At 41.3% G+C, this 15,145-nt stretch overlaps 1 protein-coding gene across 1 annotated transcript in view; it reads left to right on the forward strand.

Moving 5' to 3' along the window:
- The window catches only part of tmcc2 (transmembrane and coiled-coil domain family 2), a 147,947-nt gene that overhangs the window by 109,300 nt on the left and 23,502 nt on the right, over nucleotides 1–15,145 (forward strand). Inside the window, exons 3-4 of the mRNA XM_059950251.1 lie at nucleotides 7,296–7,641; nucleotides 9,613–10,201. Coding sequence (XP_059806234.1) covers nucleotides 7,296–7,641; nucleotides 9,613–10,201 — 935 coding nt within the window. The remainder of the gene's footprint in view (nucleotides 1–7,295; nucleotides 7,642–9,612; nucleotides 10,202–15,145) is intronic.

The following is a 15,145-nucleotide window of genomic DNA, read 5'->3' on the forward strand; positions in this document are numbered from 1 at the left end:
ACAGCACAGGAATAGGCCCTTCAGCCCACGCTGTGGTGCCAAGCCAATTAAGCTTATGACGTCTAAATAAAATTGTCCTTTCTCCTGCACATGATCCATAATGCTCCATTTTCTGTATTCTCATGTCCCTCTCTAAGAACTTCTTAAACATCTTTATAATATTTGAATTGACTTTATTATCTACATTCTTCATGTACATGTGTAAAAATCGTTGTTACATCTCCATCTGAATGTGCAATTTGTAGTAATTTGTAATAAATAGTATGTACAACAGAAATACAGTTGTGTCAGCGTGAGTTAAGCAGTCTGATGGCCTGGTGGAAGAAGCTGTCCTGGAGCCTGTTGGTCCTGGCTTTTATGCTGTGGTACAGTTTCCTGGATAGTAGCAGCTGGATCAGTTTGTGCTTGGGGTGACTTGGGTCCCCAATGATCCTCCAGGCCCTTTTTACACACCTGTCTTTGTAAATGACCTGAATCGTGGGAAGTTCACATCTACAGATGTGCTGGGCTGTTCACACCACTCTCTGCACAGTCGTACGATTAGGGAGGTACAGTTCCCATACCAGGCCAGGGTGCTCTCAACTGTGCCCCTGTAGAAAGTTCTTGGGATTTGGAGGCCCACACCAAACTACTTCAACTGTGTTATGAATCCCGTAACTGGGGAACTTAGCAGCAAAGATAGAGAGGTCCGTTGAAGTCTGATGTCACTATTTTCAAACGTTTTATTTATAAAGGGACACAAAAGTAGGGTTAATACATACATTAAGATAGTGCACATCGTCAACACTCAATCTAAAGCGCGGGTATAGTAATAATCATCATTAAGAAGTGAGCTCTGCTGATGTCTAGGGGTTAATAGATTGTCCGTTGGAAATATAAAAGTCACTCAGAAAGTCTGCAGGCCTCAGCCCTTTGAAAATCGCTGGGTTTCACGTGGGGCGATCGAGAGAGAGAGATTGGGGGAGAAGAGAAAGAACGTTGAGTCTTGATGAATCTTCCGTGAAATCGGGGTAGCGTTGGTTTCCTCGCCCCGATGTTAGTTAAAAGCGGTTTTCTGTGATTCCAGCCACAAATTCCAATCCCGGAATCTAACGCACGTGGCTTCCTTCTGTGGGAACACTCTCGTGTCTTCTTGGTGCGTCTGAGGGGGCTGTCCCCCTGAGACTCTCCTTTATACTTCCTCACGGGGTCGCAGGAGTCAATCAGGTTGGGGTGATGCAATCTCTCTCTCAACCAGCCCACCTTGCCCGAGGGCTTTTCACGTGGTCTCCATGAGACAATAGTCGCTGTCGTCTTATTCTGTATCCCAGGTGGGACGTGCAATTTGGCACGTTTCTCTCTCTCTCTCTCTCACTTCCTGGGTCTACTGACCCCCCCCCCCCCCCAAACGGGTGCTCTTGCGATTCTCACAAAGGAGGGGGCTGGGATCATAACAACTGTCTGAGGTGAAAGAGTCTTTTTCACCACACAGCTGGTATGTACAGACCTCATGAGATCCTAGGTGATATTTATACCAAGGAACTTAAAGCTGTTCACCATCTCAACCCCAAATCCATTGATGTTAATAGGGGCTAGCCCAGGCATGGGCAAACTACGGCCCGGGGGCCATATGCGGCCCGTTAAGCTTTTTAATCTGGCCCGCAGAACTTGATGAAATTATATTAATAAACCTTGTTAACGTTTTTTCCCCGCAATTCTGGCGTTTTCCCAATAGATAACGCACTCTATATACATTGACCTTTGTTGAGGTGCAACGTATTACTCCACATTTGCGCTTTACTCTTTGTTCAGCTCGACCTATTTGTGTGGAGGCGTTCAGCGCCATGAACATCAACAAAGCCAGCCACAGATCCAAGTTAACTGACCAACACCTCAGATCCATCCTGAGAATCGCCACAACAAAACTAAATCCAGACTTTGATGCGCTGGCTAAAAAGGGAGACCAACAACACTGTTCCCACTGAAATTAAAAATAAGTTTCTTCGTTGTGTTATGTAAAAAATGCATTTGAAAATATTTTTTTCAATAAGCCTTGCATGTTACATGTCATTTCTGTTAAGTGATAGACATGAGTAGTGCGCAGGTGCATGTACGTTCTCAAAATAAAAAATGCGCTCCAGATCAAATAACGCGCTCCGCATACTGGCGCGCTGTCACTGTTCTGTCCTTGTGCTGGTCGTTGTTGAGTTTTGGCACAGGGGACAATTGAATAAGAAGGAGCAGGACAAGTAGACCTGCATCTCCTACCGTTTTTGAAATAAAGACAGTCAGGAGGAGAGTGATGATGATAATATCTTGAAGGATAACAGAATTTTCAGTGCTTTAAAATAATAACTGTTACTTTTAAAAAAGCTGTATTTTATTCATTTAATTTTCAGTGTTTTAAAAGTCATTTCAATAAATAGCTAAATACCATGGGACTTCAAAGACAGATATTTTGTTGTAATGCATTTGTTCATTTTCAATTGAAATTAAAGCACATGTTTTCTACATATCCCATGATATTTTATTTTCTCTTATGAGGTGTATTACCAAAACACTCCGTCCATCTGCTCCTGGTACGGCCCCCCTGTCAAATTTTAGAACCCTTTGTGGCCCACAAGTCAAAAAGTTTGCCCACCTCTGGGCTAGCCTGTCTCCATTCCTCCTGCAGTACACAACCAGCTCCTTTGTTTTTGCAACATTGAGGGAGAGGTTGTTTTCTTGACACCACTGTGTCAGGGTGATGACTTCTCTGCAGGTTGCTTCATTATTACTTGAGATTATGCCAATCAGTGTAGTGTTGTCAGCAAATTTAATTAGCAGATTGGAGTTGTGGGTGGTGGGTATACAGAGAGTAAAGGAGGGGGTTTAGTACCCATTCCTGAGGGGCACCTGTATTGAGGGTCAGGGGTGAGGGCGCTCACTGTTACCACTTGCTGGCGATCTGACAGTTAAGTCCAAGCATCGGCTACACAAGGTAGAGTGAAGGCCGAGATCTCTGAGCTTCTTGTCGATCCTGGAGGGAATTATAGTGTTGAATGCTGAACTGTAGTCCAAAAACAGCATTCTCACATGAACATCCCTATTCTCCAGATGTGTAAGGACGGTGTGTAGAGCTGTGGCTATTGTATCATCTGTCAATCGGTTGCCAGCACCCCCACCCTAGGCAATACATTCCAGGCACCTACCATTCTATATGTCACAAAAATGCTTGCCTCACACATGTCCTTTGAACTTGCCCCTTGTGCCTTAAGTAAGTTCCATTTAGTATTAGATATTTTCTCCATGGGGAGAAAGATACTGGTTGACTACTTTGTCTATACCCATAGTATTATAAGTTTCTGTAAGGTCTCCTATCAGCCCCCACTTCAGCAGAACACACAAGTTTGTTAAACCTCTACTTATTACACATACCCTCTAATCCAGGCAATATCCTGGTAAACCTCTTGTGGACTCTCTTGAAAGTCTCCACATCCTCTGTATAATAGGGCAATCAGAACTGAGTACAATATTCCAGATGCACCTAACCAGAGATCTATAAAGATGCAACATAACTTCCTGAATCTTGCACTCATTTAGTTGTTTAATAAAAGCAAGCATTGGATACACTTTACTAATCTACCAGCTTGTCTGGCTACTTTCAGTGGGATTATGGAATTGAAGCCAAAGATCCTTCTGTTCATCAATGCAGTTAAAGATCCTGCCATTAGTTGTGTACTTCCCCCTTTCATTTGATCTCCTAAAGTACAATATCTCAGACTTGTCCAGATTAAATTCTATCTGCAATTTTTCTGCCCATACTTGCAACTGAACTGGAGAGCTTTAGAGGGCAGATGGAACCAGTTCAGTGGACAACACAGTCAGTATGGATGACTTAGGTTGAAGAGTCTATATCTATGCTGTGTTACTCTGATCTATGTCCTCGTTGTATATTTGGCATCCTTCTCCATTATCTATAATGTCATCTGTCTTTGTGCCTTCTGCAAATTTACTAACCCACTCATCAACTTGTATCACAGACAACAGAAGTCCTTGCAGTACACTACTAGTCACAGACTTCCAGCCAGAGTAAGACTCATCAACCACTACCCTCAGTCTTCTCTTGGGGAGCCAATTCTGAATCCAAACAGCCAAGTCACCTGGATGGTTTTACCATGATGGAGCTTGTCAGGGGCCTACTAAAATCTATAAGTGTGCAAAACTGGCTGTAGAAAACCACAACTACCTTAGCTTACCACAAACTGTTTCAAATCTAGAGTCTCTTTAAGCTGTACATTTATGAAGGCTTTGGAAGATCAGCAAAAGTCAGTGAGTAACGTGTGATTTTTGTAGCACACCAGACATCCATCTTCCACCCTTCAGAGATATTTATCCGGAGCACTGCATACACAGGGCCCTTGGTATTGTCAGTGATCTCTCCCATTCATGCAACAATCTCTTTGACCCCCTAACCATCAAGCAGAGATCAAGGAAAGTTGGGATGGGAAGCAGCTCCCCCGCCCCCCACGCTCCCCCAGGCTGTAAGACTACTGAAATCCCTGCCACCATCCAGGTCTTATCACATATGGTACGCCAGTAGTGTTATATTGCTTACTTTTTAATTTGTGTCATGAATGCACCTTATTATTTGTTAATTTATTTATTGTAGTATTACTTTGTATTGTGTGTGTGTGTTATATGTACTGTCATTTGCACCTTGGTTAAAAGGAATGCTGTTTCATTTGGCGGTATACATGTCCATGTTGAATGACAATAAACTGCACTTGAAAGATTACATCTATGTCACAGCAATATGAATAACTCGGTTTGTTTTAAACTAATGTTAAATTGATCCTATTGAAACTATTCTCACAACTCAGTTTGTTCCTCAGTGGTTAATAGATCAAAAATTCTAGGTCTTTTTTTGATTCTTGCCCATGAGGGTGTTTTGAGTTCTCACACCATATAATACATGGTTAAACAGCATTTATTCCCAAGTGAATTTCTTCAAACCTCAATTTATGGTTTTGCACATTGAGATATAAAAGGTATTACTTGAGTTTAAAATTCCTACCTGTAATGCTATACATTGCACAAGACCTTATGCGTATTATTTGTCCCCAAAGCACTTACATCTTTTTAATACAGTACAGAGTAATGCACCTGTCGGAAAGGACTTTGCTCAGATGTGAAACTGCTGTGACTTAACAAATACAAGAACGTTTAGTAAAACAGTTTTCCATCTCAGGGAAGTCATAAGGCTTTGCATAGTAGGGGGATTAAAGGTTACGGGGAAAAGGTGAGTAGGTGGCGATGAGTCCATGACCAGATCTACCATGATCTTATTGAATGACGGAGCAGACTTGATGGGCCAGATGGCCTACTCCTGCTCCTGTTTCTTTTGTTCATATGCTAAGTGACTTCCCTGAGAGTATAGTGCCGATGACTTCTTTGCAACAAGCTTGTATTGATAAAACACTTTTAACATAGAAAAGCACCCCAAGATTCTTAGAAACTGAAACCCAAACTGGGAAAAAAATTGGATAGGTATATGGACAGGAAAGGAATGGAGAGTTATGGACTGAGTGCAGGTCAGTGGGACTAGGTGAGGGTAAGTGTTCAGCACAAACTCGAAGGGCTGAGATGGCCTGTTTCCATGCTGTAGTTGTTATATGATTTTTAAGGAGCTTTTCAAAGGAAGTGGGGAGAAAATAGTTTACAGGGAATTGTTGGGCTTGGAGACAAGCTGTCTTGAGAACACAAGGTTTAAATGTCAGCATAAATTAAATTTTAAATTTGAGCTTTTACTAGAGAAGGGATTAGGAATGATTGAAAATAAAGAATGATACCTTTTATATTGTCAGGAGGTCCTAAATCACATTGAAACCAATGAAGTACTTAAAAGTATATCCACTGTTCTAATGTTGAAAAACAGACTTTATCCCAGAAGCAATGTTGAGAAAATGTCCAAAACAATTTTTTAAAAATAATATTGCCCATGAAACAAATATTGAACGAGGAAAATTCTCCTTTAACTTCCTCATTATCCCTTTAAGAACTTGTCTTGGGGGTTGCATGGAACTTCTGTTTAATATCACTGAATAAATACTGATCTGAGAAGCAAGGACCTGTAGAGTTGCAGAAAGCAAATTGAAAGAATGAATTTGAAATAATGAATTCACTTGAGATTTATGCTTTCAGGAAAATGAAGGTCTGAAGAAAAGTGACTTATTGAGTTGTTTATTTGGACTTGCAACTTTAATTTCCTTGTGCAATTAATTAATCACAAATTGACCACATTTTTGGCTCCTACTTCTGCTCATTAGTGATCTTGACCACATTTGATTTCTTTGCAAGATTTAGTACAATCTGGTGACCTGACAGGTCTTCGCTATTGTTCTGCATATAAACATCCTTTTACTCCCACATGGTATTTCTCAATGTATGCCTTGAAAACATGTTTACTTCAACATTTGCAAATGGTAGCCTGTTCTAGGTTTTCAACATTCTTTCAAATTTTTGTCTTAATTTGCTAATGCCTAGTGTTAATATTGGAGGATGAAATAGTTGGGGGAGGTGGAGAACAAAGAGAGGGGAAACAGAAGATTTATTTATAATACAGAAGTAAAGATATGGCCAACTAGCAGCATCAACTTAACAGGTTCACGTGGCATTTTGTGTATGCATATTGGAACTACTGGAATTTTGAACCTTAGCCAGAATGAAGTGTCTAAATTAACTTGACTTTGTGTTGTCCAGTTCTTAAACAAGAGACAAGAGGATCATAGAGTTTTTTTCCTTTGGTTTCTGTGGTTTTAGCACCCTTTTCCAGTTGAGTACTTAGGGGAACACCACAGCTAAGATTTGTGAAGGGTGAAAAAGGGTGACCTTTCTGTGTACAGCTAGTTGGGCTTCATAGTGAATTGGCAGCCTGTTTATATTTTATGTAAATTGGCAATATAGTTTACAGTTTGTGAATTTAGTGGAAAAGAACAGAGAAGATTATATAGGAATGTGTTACTGTAAATTCTTATGTTGCTTGTGAGGGCCAGTTAGCTCCAAATATTTCTGACTTGAATATATAGAGTGAAATTAGACTTGGTTGGTCCTCTTGATTTGTTACCATCAGGAAATTGTATTCATGTAGAACCTAGAAACATGTATAAGAACCTAATTGGGCTTGGGTCATGCATTAATGGTGTTGTTAACCAGGCTAGGATGTCTTGGGAATTAAATTGTAGTTTTCAAGGAGGAAATGACCTCTGAGCCTTTATAAGAAATGAAGAATGTGAATTTTACATGCTATTTTAATTAAAGTTTTACTTTCATTATAGCTTGAAAAGGGAGATGTGAGTTCACTTACCCTACCAGCAAACACAAGCTACGGAGGCTCAGACACCAACATCAGCCTTGAAGTGCCTGATGGCACCCCAGACCCTCATAAGACAAAAGCTGCCATAGATCATCTTCATCAGAAGATCCTGAAAATCACAGAGCAGATAAAAATCGAGCAGACTGCCCGAGATGAAAATGTTGCAGAGTACTTGAAACTGGCAAACAATGCAGACAAGCAACAAGCTTCCCGCATCAAGCAAGTCTTTGAGAAGAAGAACCAGAAATCGGCACAGACAATTTCCCAGTTGCACAAGAAGCTTGATCACTACCGCAGGAAGCTAAAAGGTAACGCCAAGTGTGGTTAAATAGGTTTTGATGTATTTTGGTGGTGTAGTTCACTGTCAACTGCATGAGCCTGACCAGACTGACCCTAGGTAGATTAACCTAAATATTCAAAAATGATAAAAAAAATTAAGTAAGAAGTGTTGTGATGTATACAGCTTCATTGCTTCAGTGTCAGTCCTGTCTGAACTAATGGTCTCATGAGCTCAAGATCCAAGGGGATTGTTGTTCAGCACAACATCTGGTCCAGGTCTGGCTGCAAGTTTATAGAACTAGTAGAATAATAGTTCAGTATGGACTAGATGGGCTGAAGGGCCTGTTCCTGTGTTGTAATGTTCCATGATCACAAGTTTGAATCAGCTTGAGATAACAGCATATTTAAGAAAAAAGGAATACATTTATGTCAGAGTGTTAAAAAATAGAACATCTGGAATTTATGCAAAATTATCGCAGATTAAAAATGTCATCGCTTTTAATCAGAGAGGTAGTAACTTCTGGTATTTCATTAAGGTGATTTCAACTGAGTATGAATAAGGATCCAAACAAAATACCAAAGATTTTTTTGTTTGAAAATCTAAAGTCAGAGAGAACATGATGGAACTTGTCAAATATACTTCTAGGATGTTGTTTCGCCTAAGCAGGTTTCTCTTCTTCCCTTCCTAATGACTCATTGGCATGTAATCATGTCATGCTACTACCTTTTCCAAAATGTGGCCTGGATAGTGAGATTTGGTTGGCTTTTTTTAACAGAGTAATGCATAAACAGAAATCCCATCCTTAGTCGTTTCCACAATTGATTACTTCCCCTGGCTCCCTCCTCCTTCCACTTCTCCTATGATCCACTCTCCTCTCCTATCAGATTCTTTCTTCTCCAACCCTTGACCTTTCCCATCCACCTGGCTTCACTGATCAGCTTTTAAGTAGCCTCTTTTCCCCTCCCCCATTTTTTATCCTGGCATCCCGAAGAAGGGTCTCAGCCTGAAATGTCGACAGTTTACTTGTTTCCAAAGTTGCTGCCTGACCTGTGTTCCTGCAGCAATTTTGTGTGTGTTACTCATTAGTAATTGTAAATTGGAGCCTTTGTTGATTTGAATAGCATCCACCTGATGGTTAAAAGACTGTTAACAACCCTCTACCCTCTCACCTGTGTCACTGTAATCCAGAAGTCATACCTAGGATATTCTGCTTTATGGATTTTCTTAAAGCTTAGGTAACTTCTATGATTTTATTTTCAAATTAGTAGTATGCTCTTTTTATGAGATAGTAGCAAAAATGTTTTCTAGACTTTCATTTGATTAAAAGCTTGAAATTCAATTGAGTGGAATGCAACATTTCCACGCAGTTTTGAAGTCAGTTTTGTTTTCACTGCTGCCAACTATTCACTGGAAACAAAAAGCAGAAGATAGGAAAATTAAACCTAGATGTATGGTTATATTCCCCACCCACAATGAAATGTAATACAGCAAAATTGAAACTGAGACTTTGAACTCAAGAGAATTTTAGGGAAATTTTAAAACTCATTTCATCTTCCTTATAATGCTGAATTTCAAACAAAACAATAGCAAATACAATCAAGGATTAGAAAAAAAAGATTCTGGAACAATGAAGAGAGAGAGAATTGAATGCAATGAGATAATTTGCATCATTGTTTTTACTCATGCTGCAAAAATTATTCTATATTCTGAATGGTTTAAATTATATCACTAATTTAAAGTTGGTTATCAACTGTTTTTTTGGGGAAGTATGAATGTATGTAGAGTGCTTCATTGGAATGTTAATCTGAACTTTCAAACACTGTTTAGAGAGTAGAATTAGTAATGCCCATGAACAAATTATCTAAGTGTCTTTTTACTGTGTTGTTGAGCAGCTTGAAGATGCATAAGAAGGCAATGTATCAGCATTTAATAGTTAAAAAGCTAAAGCTATAAATATTGCTTTCTGCATAAAATACATATTAAAAATTAACTTTTGCAGAGATAGAACAAAATGGTCTTTCGAGGCAGCCAAAGGATGTTCTACGGGACATGCAGCAAGGTCTGAAGGATGTGGGTGCCAATGTCAGAGCTGGAATCAGTGGATTTGGAGGGGGTGTAGTGGAAGGTGTGAAGGGAGGATTATCTGGCCTTTCTCAAGTCACTCACTCAGCTGTAGTTTCCAAACCAAGGGAGTTTGCAAGCCTGATACGAAACAAGTTTGGCAGCGCTGACAACATTGCCCATTTGAAGGACACGATGGATGAGTCACACCAGGAGGAGGCCACCAGGACTCTAAGTGGCAGTGCTACATTAGTATCAAGTCCCAAGTATGGAAGCGAGGATGAATGTTCCAGTGCCACTTCTGGCTCTGCGGCTGGTAGTAACTCTGGGGCAGGAGCTGGAGGCATGGGGAGTCCAAAATCAAATACGTTGGATAGTCATCACAACAATTTCGATACTATCCTGGATGAACTTCGCGAAATTAAAGATGGTCAGTCCCATTTAGAGGATGCAATGGAAGATTTGAAAGGGCAACTACAAAGAGACTATGCCTACATGACACAGTGCTTGCAGGAAGAACGATACAGGTATTATTATTATTATTGTTGTTGTGGTTTGACTACAAGATAAATGAGTTATCTTCATGAGTTATAAAAATTGGTAATATTCTTCATAAAGATTTTTTTATCCTTCTTGTGACTCCCCTTAGTATACTAAAGAAGGTTTACATCTCAAAATGAAGCAAAATACTGTATCTATATGTCACTGTGCTCATTCCTATTACATTCACTACAACCCTGATACTTCTAGTCTACGTGCACTGTGATGGAATTTTCTTTAAGATCAGTAGACTCTTTCCAGTCTCATTTTGGATGATGACTGTTCTCGATGGTAATTTGTAATCATCCGGTATGATCGAAGGATGGGTGCTGTTCTCTTATTTGAAGAACCCCTTTCACTACATAATCAGTTTAGCTTTGGACCTGCAGTATATTTGTACTACATTTATCATAACAAATGGGAGTAAAGAGGAATTACCACTGGCTTTCCTTCATGAATATTATCCAGTTGCTTCTGTTGAATTACATGAGTACAGTCCTGTGCAAAAGTCTTAGGCACATATATATAGCTAGGGTGCCTAAGACCTTTGCACAGTACCATATTTATAAAACTGGAGGAGAGAGCGAGTTTGTAAATCTGGCAGGGGCAAAGAATGTTGGGAATGGCAACGTTGGTGGATGCTACAGGAAGGGGTGCAGGATAGGAGGCAGAGGAGGAGTTCCAGGGACGGGGAGGTGTGGTGTGGGTGCAGAGACACCCAGTCCTGAGACACTAGGCAAGGTCATTTGATTTCAAACAATTGGTTTATTGATCATTACACGATGTCATTCTGGTGCTTCCCATTCCCTCCTCTCTTCCTTCCCCTTTCCTCGACCATGATTCCCCTCTTGCTGCCCACTTCCCACACTCAGTCCACAATAGAAACCCATATTAGAATCAGGTTTATCATCACTTACGTATGTACCTATGACTTTTGTACAGTACTATATATGGGTATCATAGCTTCAGAAAAGATGCCCTCTGGTCTCGAGTCATTCTGAATTTAAGTCATTCTCACTGGTGTCTGACACCCTTACATAGAATAAAAGGATAAACTGGGCAAAGTCTTAACTAGAATTTTGCAATACAGTATATAATGTTCACTAACATTGTTAACATTGAACCATAAGGTGGCACTATAGTTCTTGACTTTGCTGCTCTAATGTTTCTGGTTGGACTGATAGTACAAAAAGATGAGTGCAATTAACCTGGGCAAAGTACTGATTCTAACTAAGCTGTTTGTTGAAAGTGTGTTTACTGGCTGCATTTACAGCCTTGTATGGGAACACCAATGCCTTTGCGCAGAAAATCCTACAAAAGGTAGTGGATTCAGCCTAGTATATCATGGGTAAAATCCTCTCAACTATTGAGCACATCTACATGAAAAGTTGCCATAGAAAATCAGTATACATCATCAAAGATCCTCGCCATCCAGGCCACGCTCTTTTCTCACTGCTGCCAACAGGTAGAAGGTACAAGTGCCTCAGGACTCGCACCACCAGTTTCAAGAACAGTTACTACCCCATTAGGCTCTTGAACAAAAGGGATAACTACACTAATTTAAGGATTCTTATCTTGTTAGTTCATGCTTGTTATTTATTGCTATTTATTTTATTATCTGCATTTACACAGTTTGTTTACGGTTCCTGATGTGTACAGTTTAGTTATTCTATAAATTTGCTGAGTATGCCCACAGAAAATGAATCTCAGGATTGTATGTGGTGACATGTTTGTGGTCTGATAATAATTGTTACTTTGAACTTTGACTGTGCTCTCAGCCCAACCAAGGAATGGCCATTGTCCTTCATTGTGCTATAAAGTTACAAAAGCCCTATAGCCTGCAAAAATCTTTACTGTAACCAAATGTAACATGGACATGAACTAGTCTAGTTGAATTTAAAAAATACTAAACTGTTTTTTGGCTGCAAAGTATTGGAGCAGTCCATTGATGAATCCTGTTAAGAATTGCATTTACAGACTCCTGCAAAATGCCCAGTGAACATGATGTGAAAAAATAATAAAGAAGATTTTCAGGCAGCTCCATGAAATAGGAAAACTGTGTATCTTCAAATAAGAAAAGCACTAGACAATATAAAACTAATCACCCAAATAATCACATTAGTTCGCTGATGACACAACGGTGATGGGGCTCATCACCAACAATGATGAGATGGTCTACAGAGAGGAGGGGAAAGCATGCAAGACCTGGTGCCAGGTAAAAAAAAAACCTCTTCCTCAAGGTCAGCAAGACAAAGGAGATGGTTATTGACTTCAAAAGAACTCTCATCACTCACACCTTTCTTTACTTCACGGAATAGCAATGGAAGTTTCAAACTCCTGGGAGTGCACATCTTGCACAACCATTCATGGTTGTAGAACACATACTACACAATCAGGAAAGCTGGCCAACCTCTCTACTTTCTAAGGAAGCTGAAGACAGCTGGACTATGTGCATCTACTGTATACTTTCACTTCACTACAGGAAGGATATGGATATTACAGAGAGAGTGCAGAGGAGATTTATGAGGATGTTGCCTGGGTTGGAGGGTGTACCTTATGAGAATAGGTTGAGGGTACTTGGCCTTTTCTCCTTGGAGCGACAGAGGTTGAGAGATGACCTGATAGCGGTGTATAAGATGATGAGGGGCCTTGATCGTGTGGATAGCTAGAGGCTTTTTCCCAGGGCTGAAGTGGCTAACATGAAGGGACATGGTTTTAAGGTGTGTGGAAATGGGTACCAATGGGGTGTCAAGGGTAAGTTTTCACACAGATAGTGGTGGTTGCGTGGAATGCACTGCTGGTGGCGGTGGTGGAATAGGATGCAACAGGGTCTTTTAAGAGCCTCTTAGATAGGTACATGGGGCTTAGAAAAATAGAAGGCTACATGCTAGGGAAATTCTAGGCAGTCTCTAGAGTAGTTTACATGGTCAGCAGAACATTGTGGGTCGAAGGGCCTGTAACGTGCTGTAAATTTCCCATGTTCTATGTTCTTTCAAGTCATCTTACAGATGTGCAGTGGAGTACATTCCTAACAATCTACATCATTGCATAGTATGAAAACTACATTGTAGCGGACAGGAAGGCTCTGTAGTGGGTAATAAAAACAGCCCAACACATCACTGGCACCAGCCTACCTTGCATTAAGGACATATGTATAGAAAAGTGCTGGAAAAGGGCCAATAACATCATGAAGGTTCCCACCCATCATGCTTGTGGACTGTTTATCCAGCTCCCATCAGGGAGGAGGCTACGCAGCATCCATGCCAGGACCACAAAACTCAAAAACAGTTATTTTCCTCAAGCAGTAAGGCTGATCAACACCACCACTCACTAACCCATCCCTCCACACCTCCAGCCACCAATACATCATTTCCTGTCAGTCACATTGTTTACGGCCTAGTGTTACTTTATGGACATACAATCAATATGTACACTATATATAAAGCCATATTACTGATTTATATTTATTGTGTTTCTGTTACTATTGTGTTCTTTATCTTTGTGGGTATTTTTTGTGCTGCATCAGATTCAGAGTAACGATTACTTTTATAACTTCCAATTCCCTGGCCCCGACCGCTTTATTTTTACCATGGATGTTCAATCCTTATACACCTCCATCCCCCATCAAGAAGGCCTCAAAGCCCTCCGCTACTTTTTGGATAACAGACCCCACCAGTTCCCCAGCACCACCACACTCCTCCGGTTGGCGGAGCTTGTTCTTACTCTCAATAACTTCTCCTTTGGTTCTTCCCACTTTCTCCAGATCAAGGGTGTAGCCATGGGCACTTGCATGGGCTCCAGCTATGCCTGCCTCTTTGTGGGTTATGTGGAACAGTCTATGCTTCAAGTCTATACTGGCACCACTCCCCAACTTTTCCTCCGCTACATTGACGACTACATTGGTGCTGCTTCCAGCACCCATGCTGAGCTCGTCAATTTCATCAACTTTGCCTCTAACTTTCACCCAGCCCTTAAATTCACTTGGTCCATCTCGGACACTTCTCTCCCCTTTCTTGATCTCTCGGTCTTCATCTCTGGAGACAGACTATCCACTGACATCTTCTACAAACCCACTGACTCCCATAACTATCTTGACTATACCTCTTCCCACCCTACCCAATGCAAAAGTGCCAATTCCCTATTCCCAGTTCCTCTGTCTCCGCCGCATCTGCTCCCAAGATGAGGCTTTCTGTTCCAGGAAATATCCTCTTTCTTTCAGGATCGTGGTTTCCCTTCTGGCATCATCAAAGATGCCCTCACCCGCATCTCCTCCACTTCCCGCACTTCAGCCCTTAACCCATCCTCCCGTCACCACAACAGGGACAGGGTTCCCCTTGTCCTCACCTGCCAGCGCACCAGCTTCCGGATCCAACATATTATATTCAACAACTTCTGCCACCTTCAACAGGATCTGCCACCAAGCACATCTTTCCCTCCCTACCTCTCTCAGCTTTTCGCAGGGATAGTTCCCTCCGCGACTACCTGGTCCACACATCCCTCCCCACAGAACAACCACCTTGCACTTATCCCTGCAAGCGCATATGCTATACCTGTCCCCACACCTTCCCCCCCTTCCCACCATTCCAGGCCCCAGACAGTCCTTTCAAGTGAGGCAACACTTCACCTGCGGGTCTGCTGGAGTTATCTTGCATCCGGTGCTCCTGGTGCGGCCTCCTCTACATCGGCGAGTCCTGACGCAGATTGGGGGACCGCTTCGTCGAGCACCTACGCTCCGTCCGTCACAATAGATAGATCCTCCCGGTTGCCACCCACTTCAATTCTGTCTCTCATTCCCATCTAGATATGTCCAAACATGGCCTCCTCTACTGCCATGATGAGGCCAAACTCAGGTTGGAGGAGCAACACCTCATCTACTGTCTGGGTAGCCTCCAGCCTGGTGGTATGAACATTGAATTCTCCAATTTCTGGTA

Source organism: Hypanus sabinus, chromosome 25, assembly GCF_030144855.1.
Source record: "Hypanus sabinus isolate sHypSab1 chromosome 25, sHypSab1.hap1, whole genome shotgun sequence".
NCBI classification, from domain to species: domain Eukaryota; kingdom Metazoa; phylum Chordata; class Chondrichthyes; order Myliobatiformes; family Dasyatidae; genus Hypanus; species Hypanus sabinus.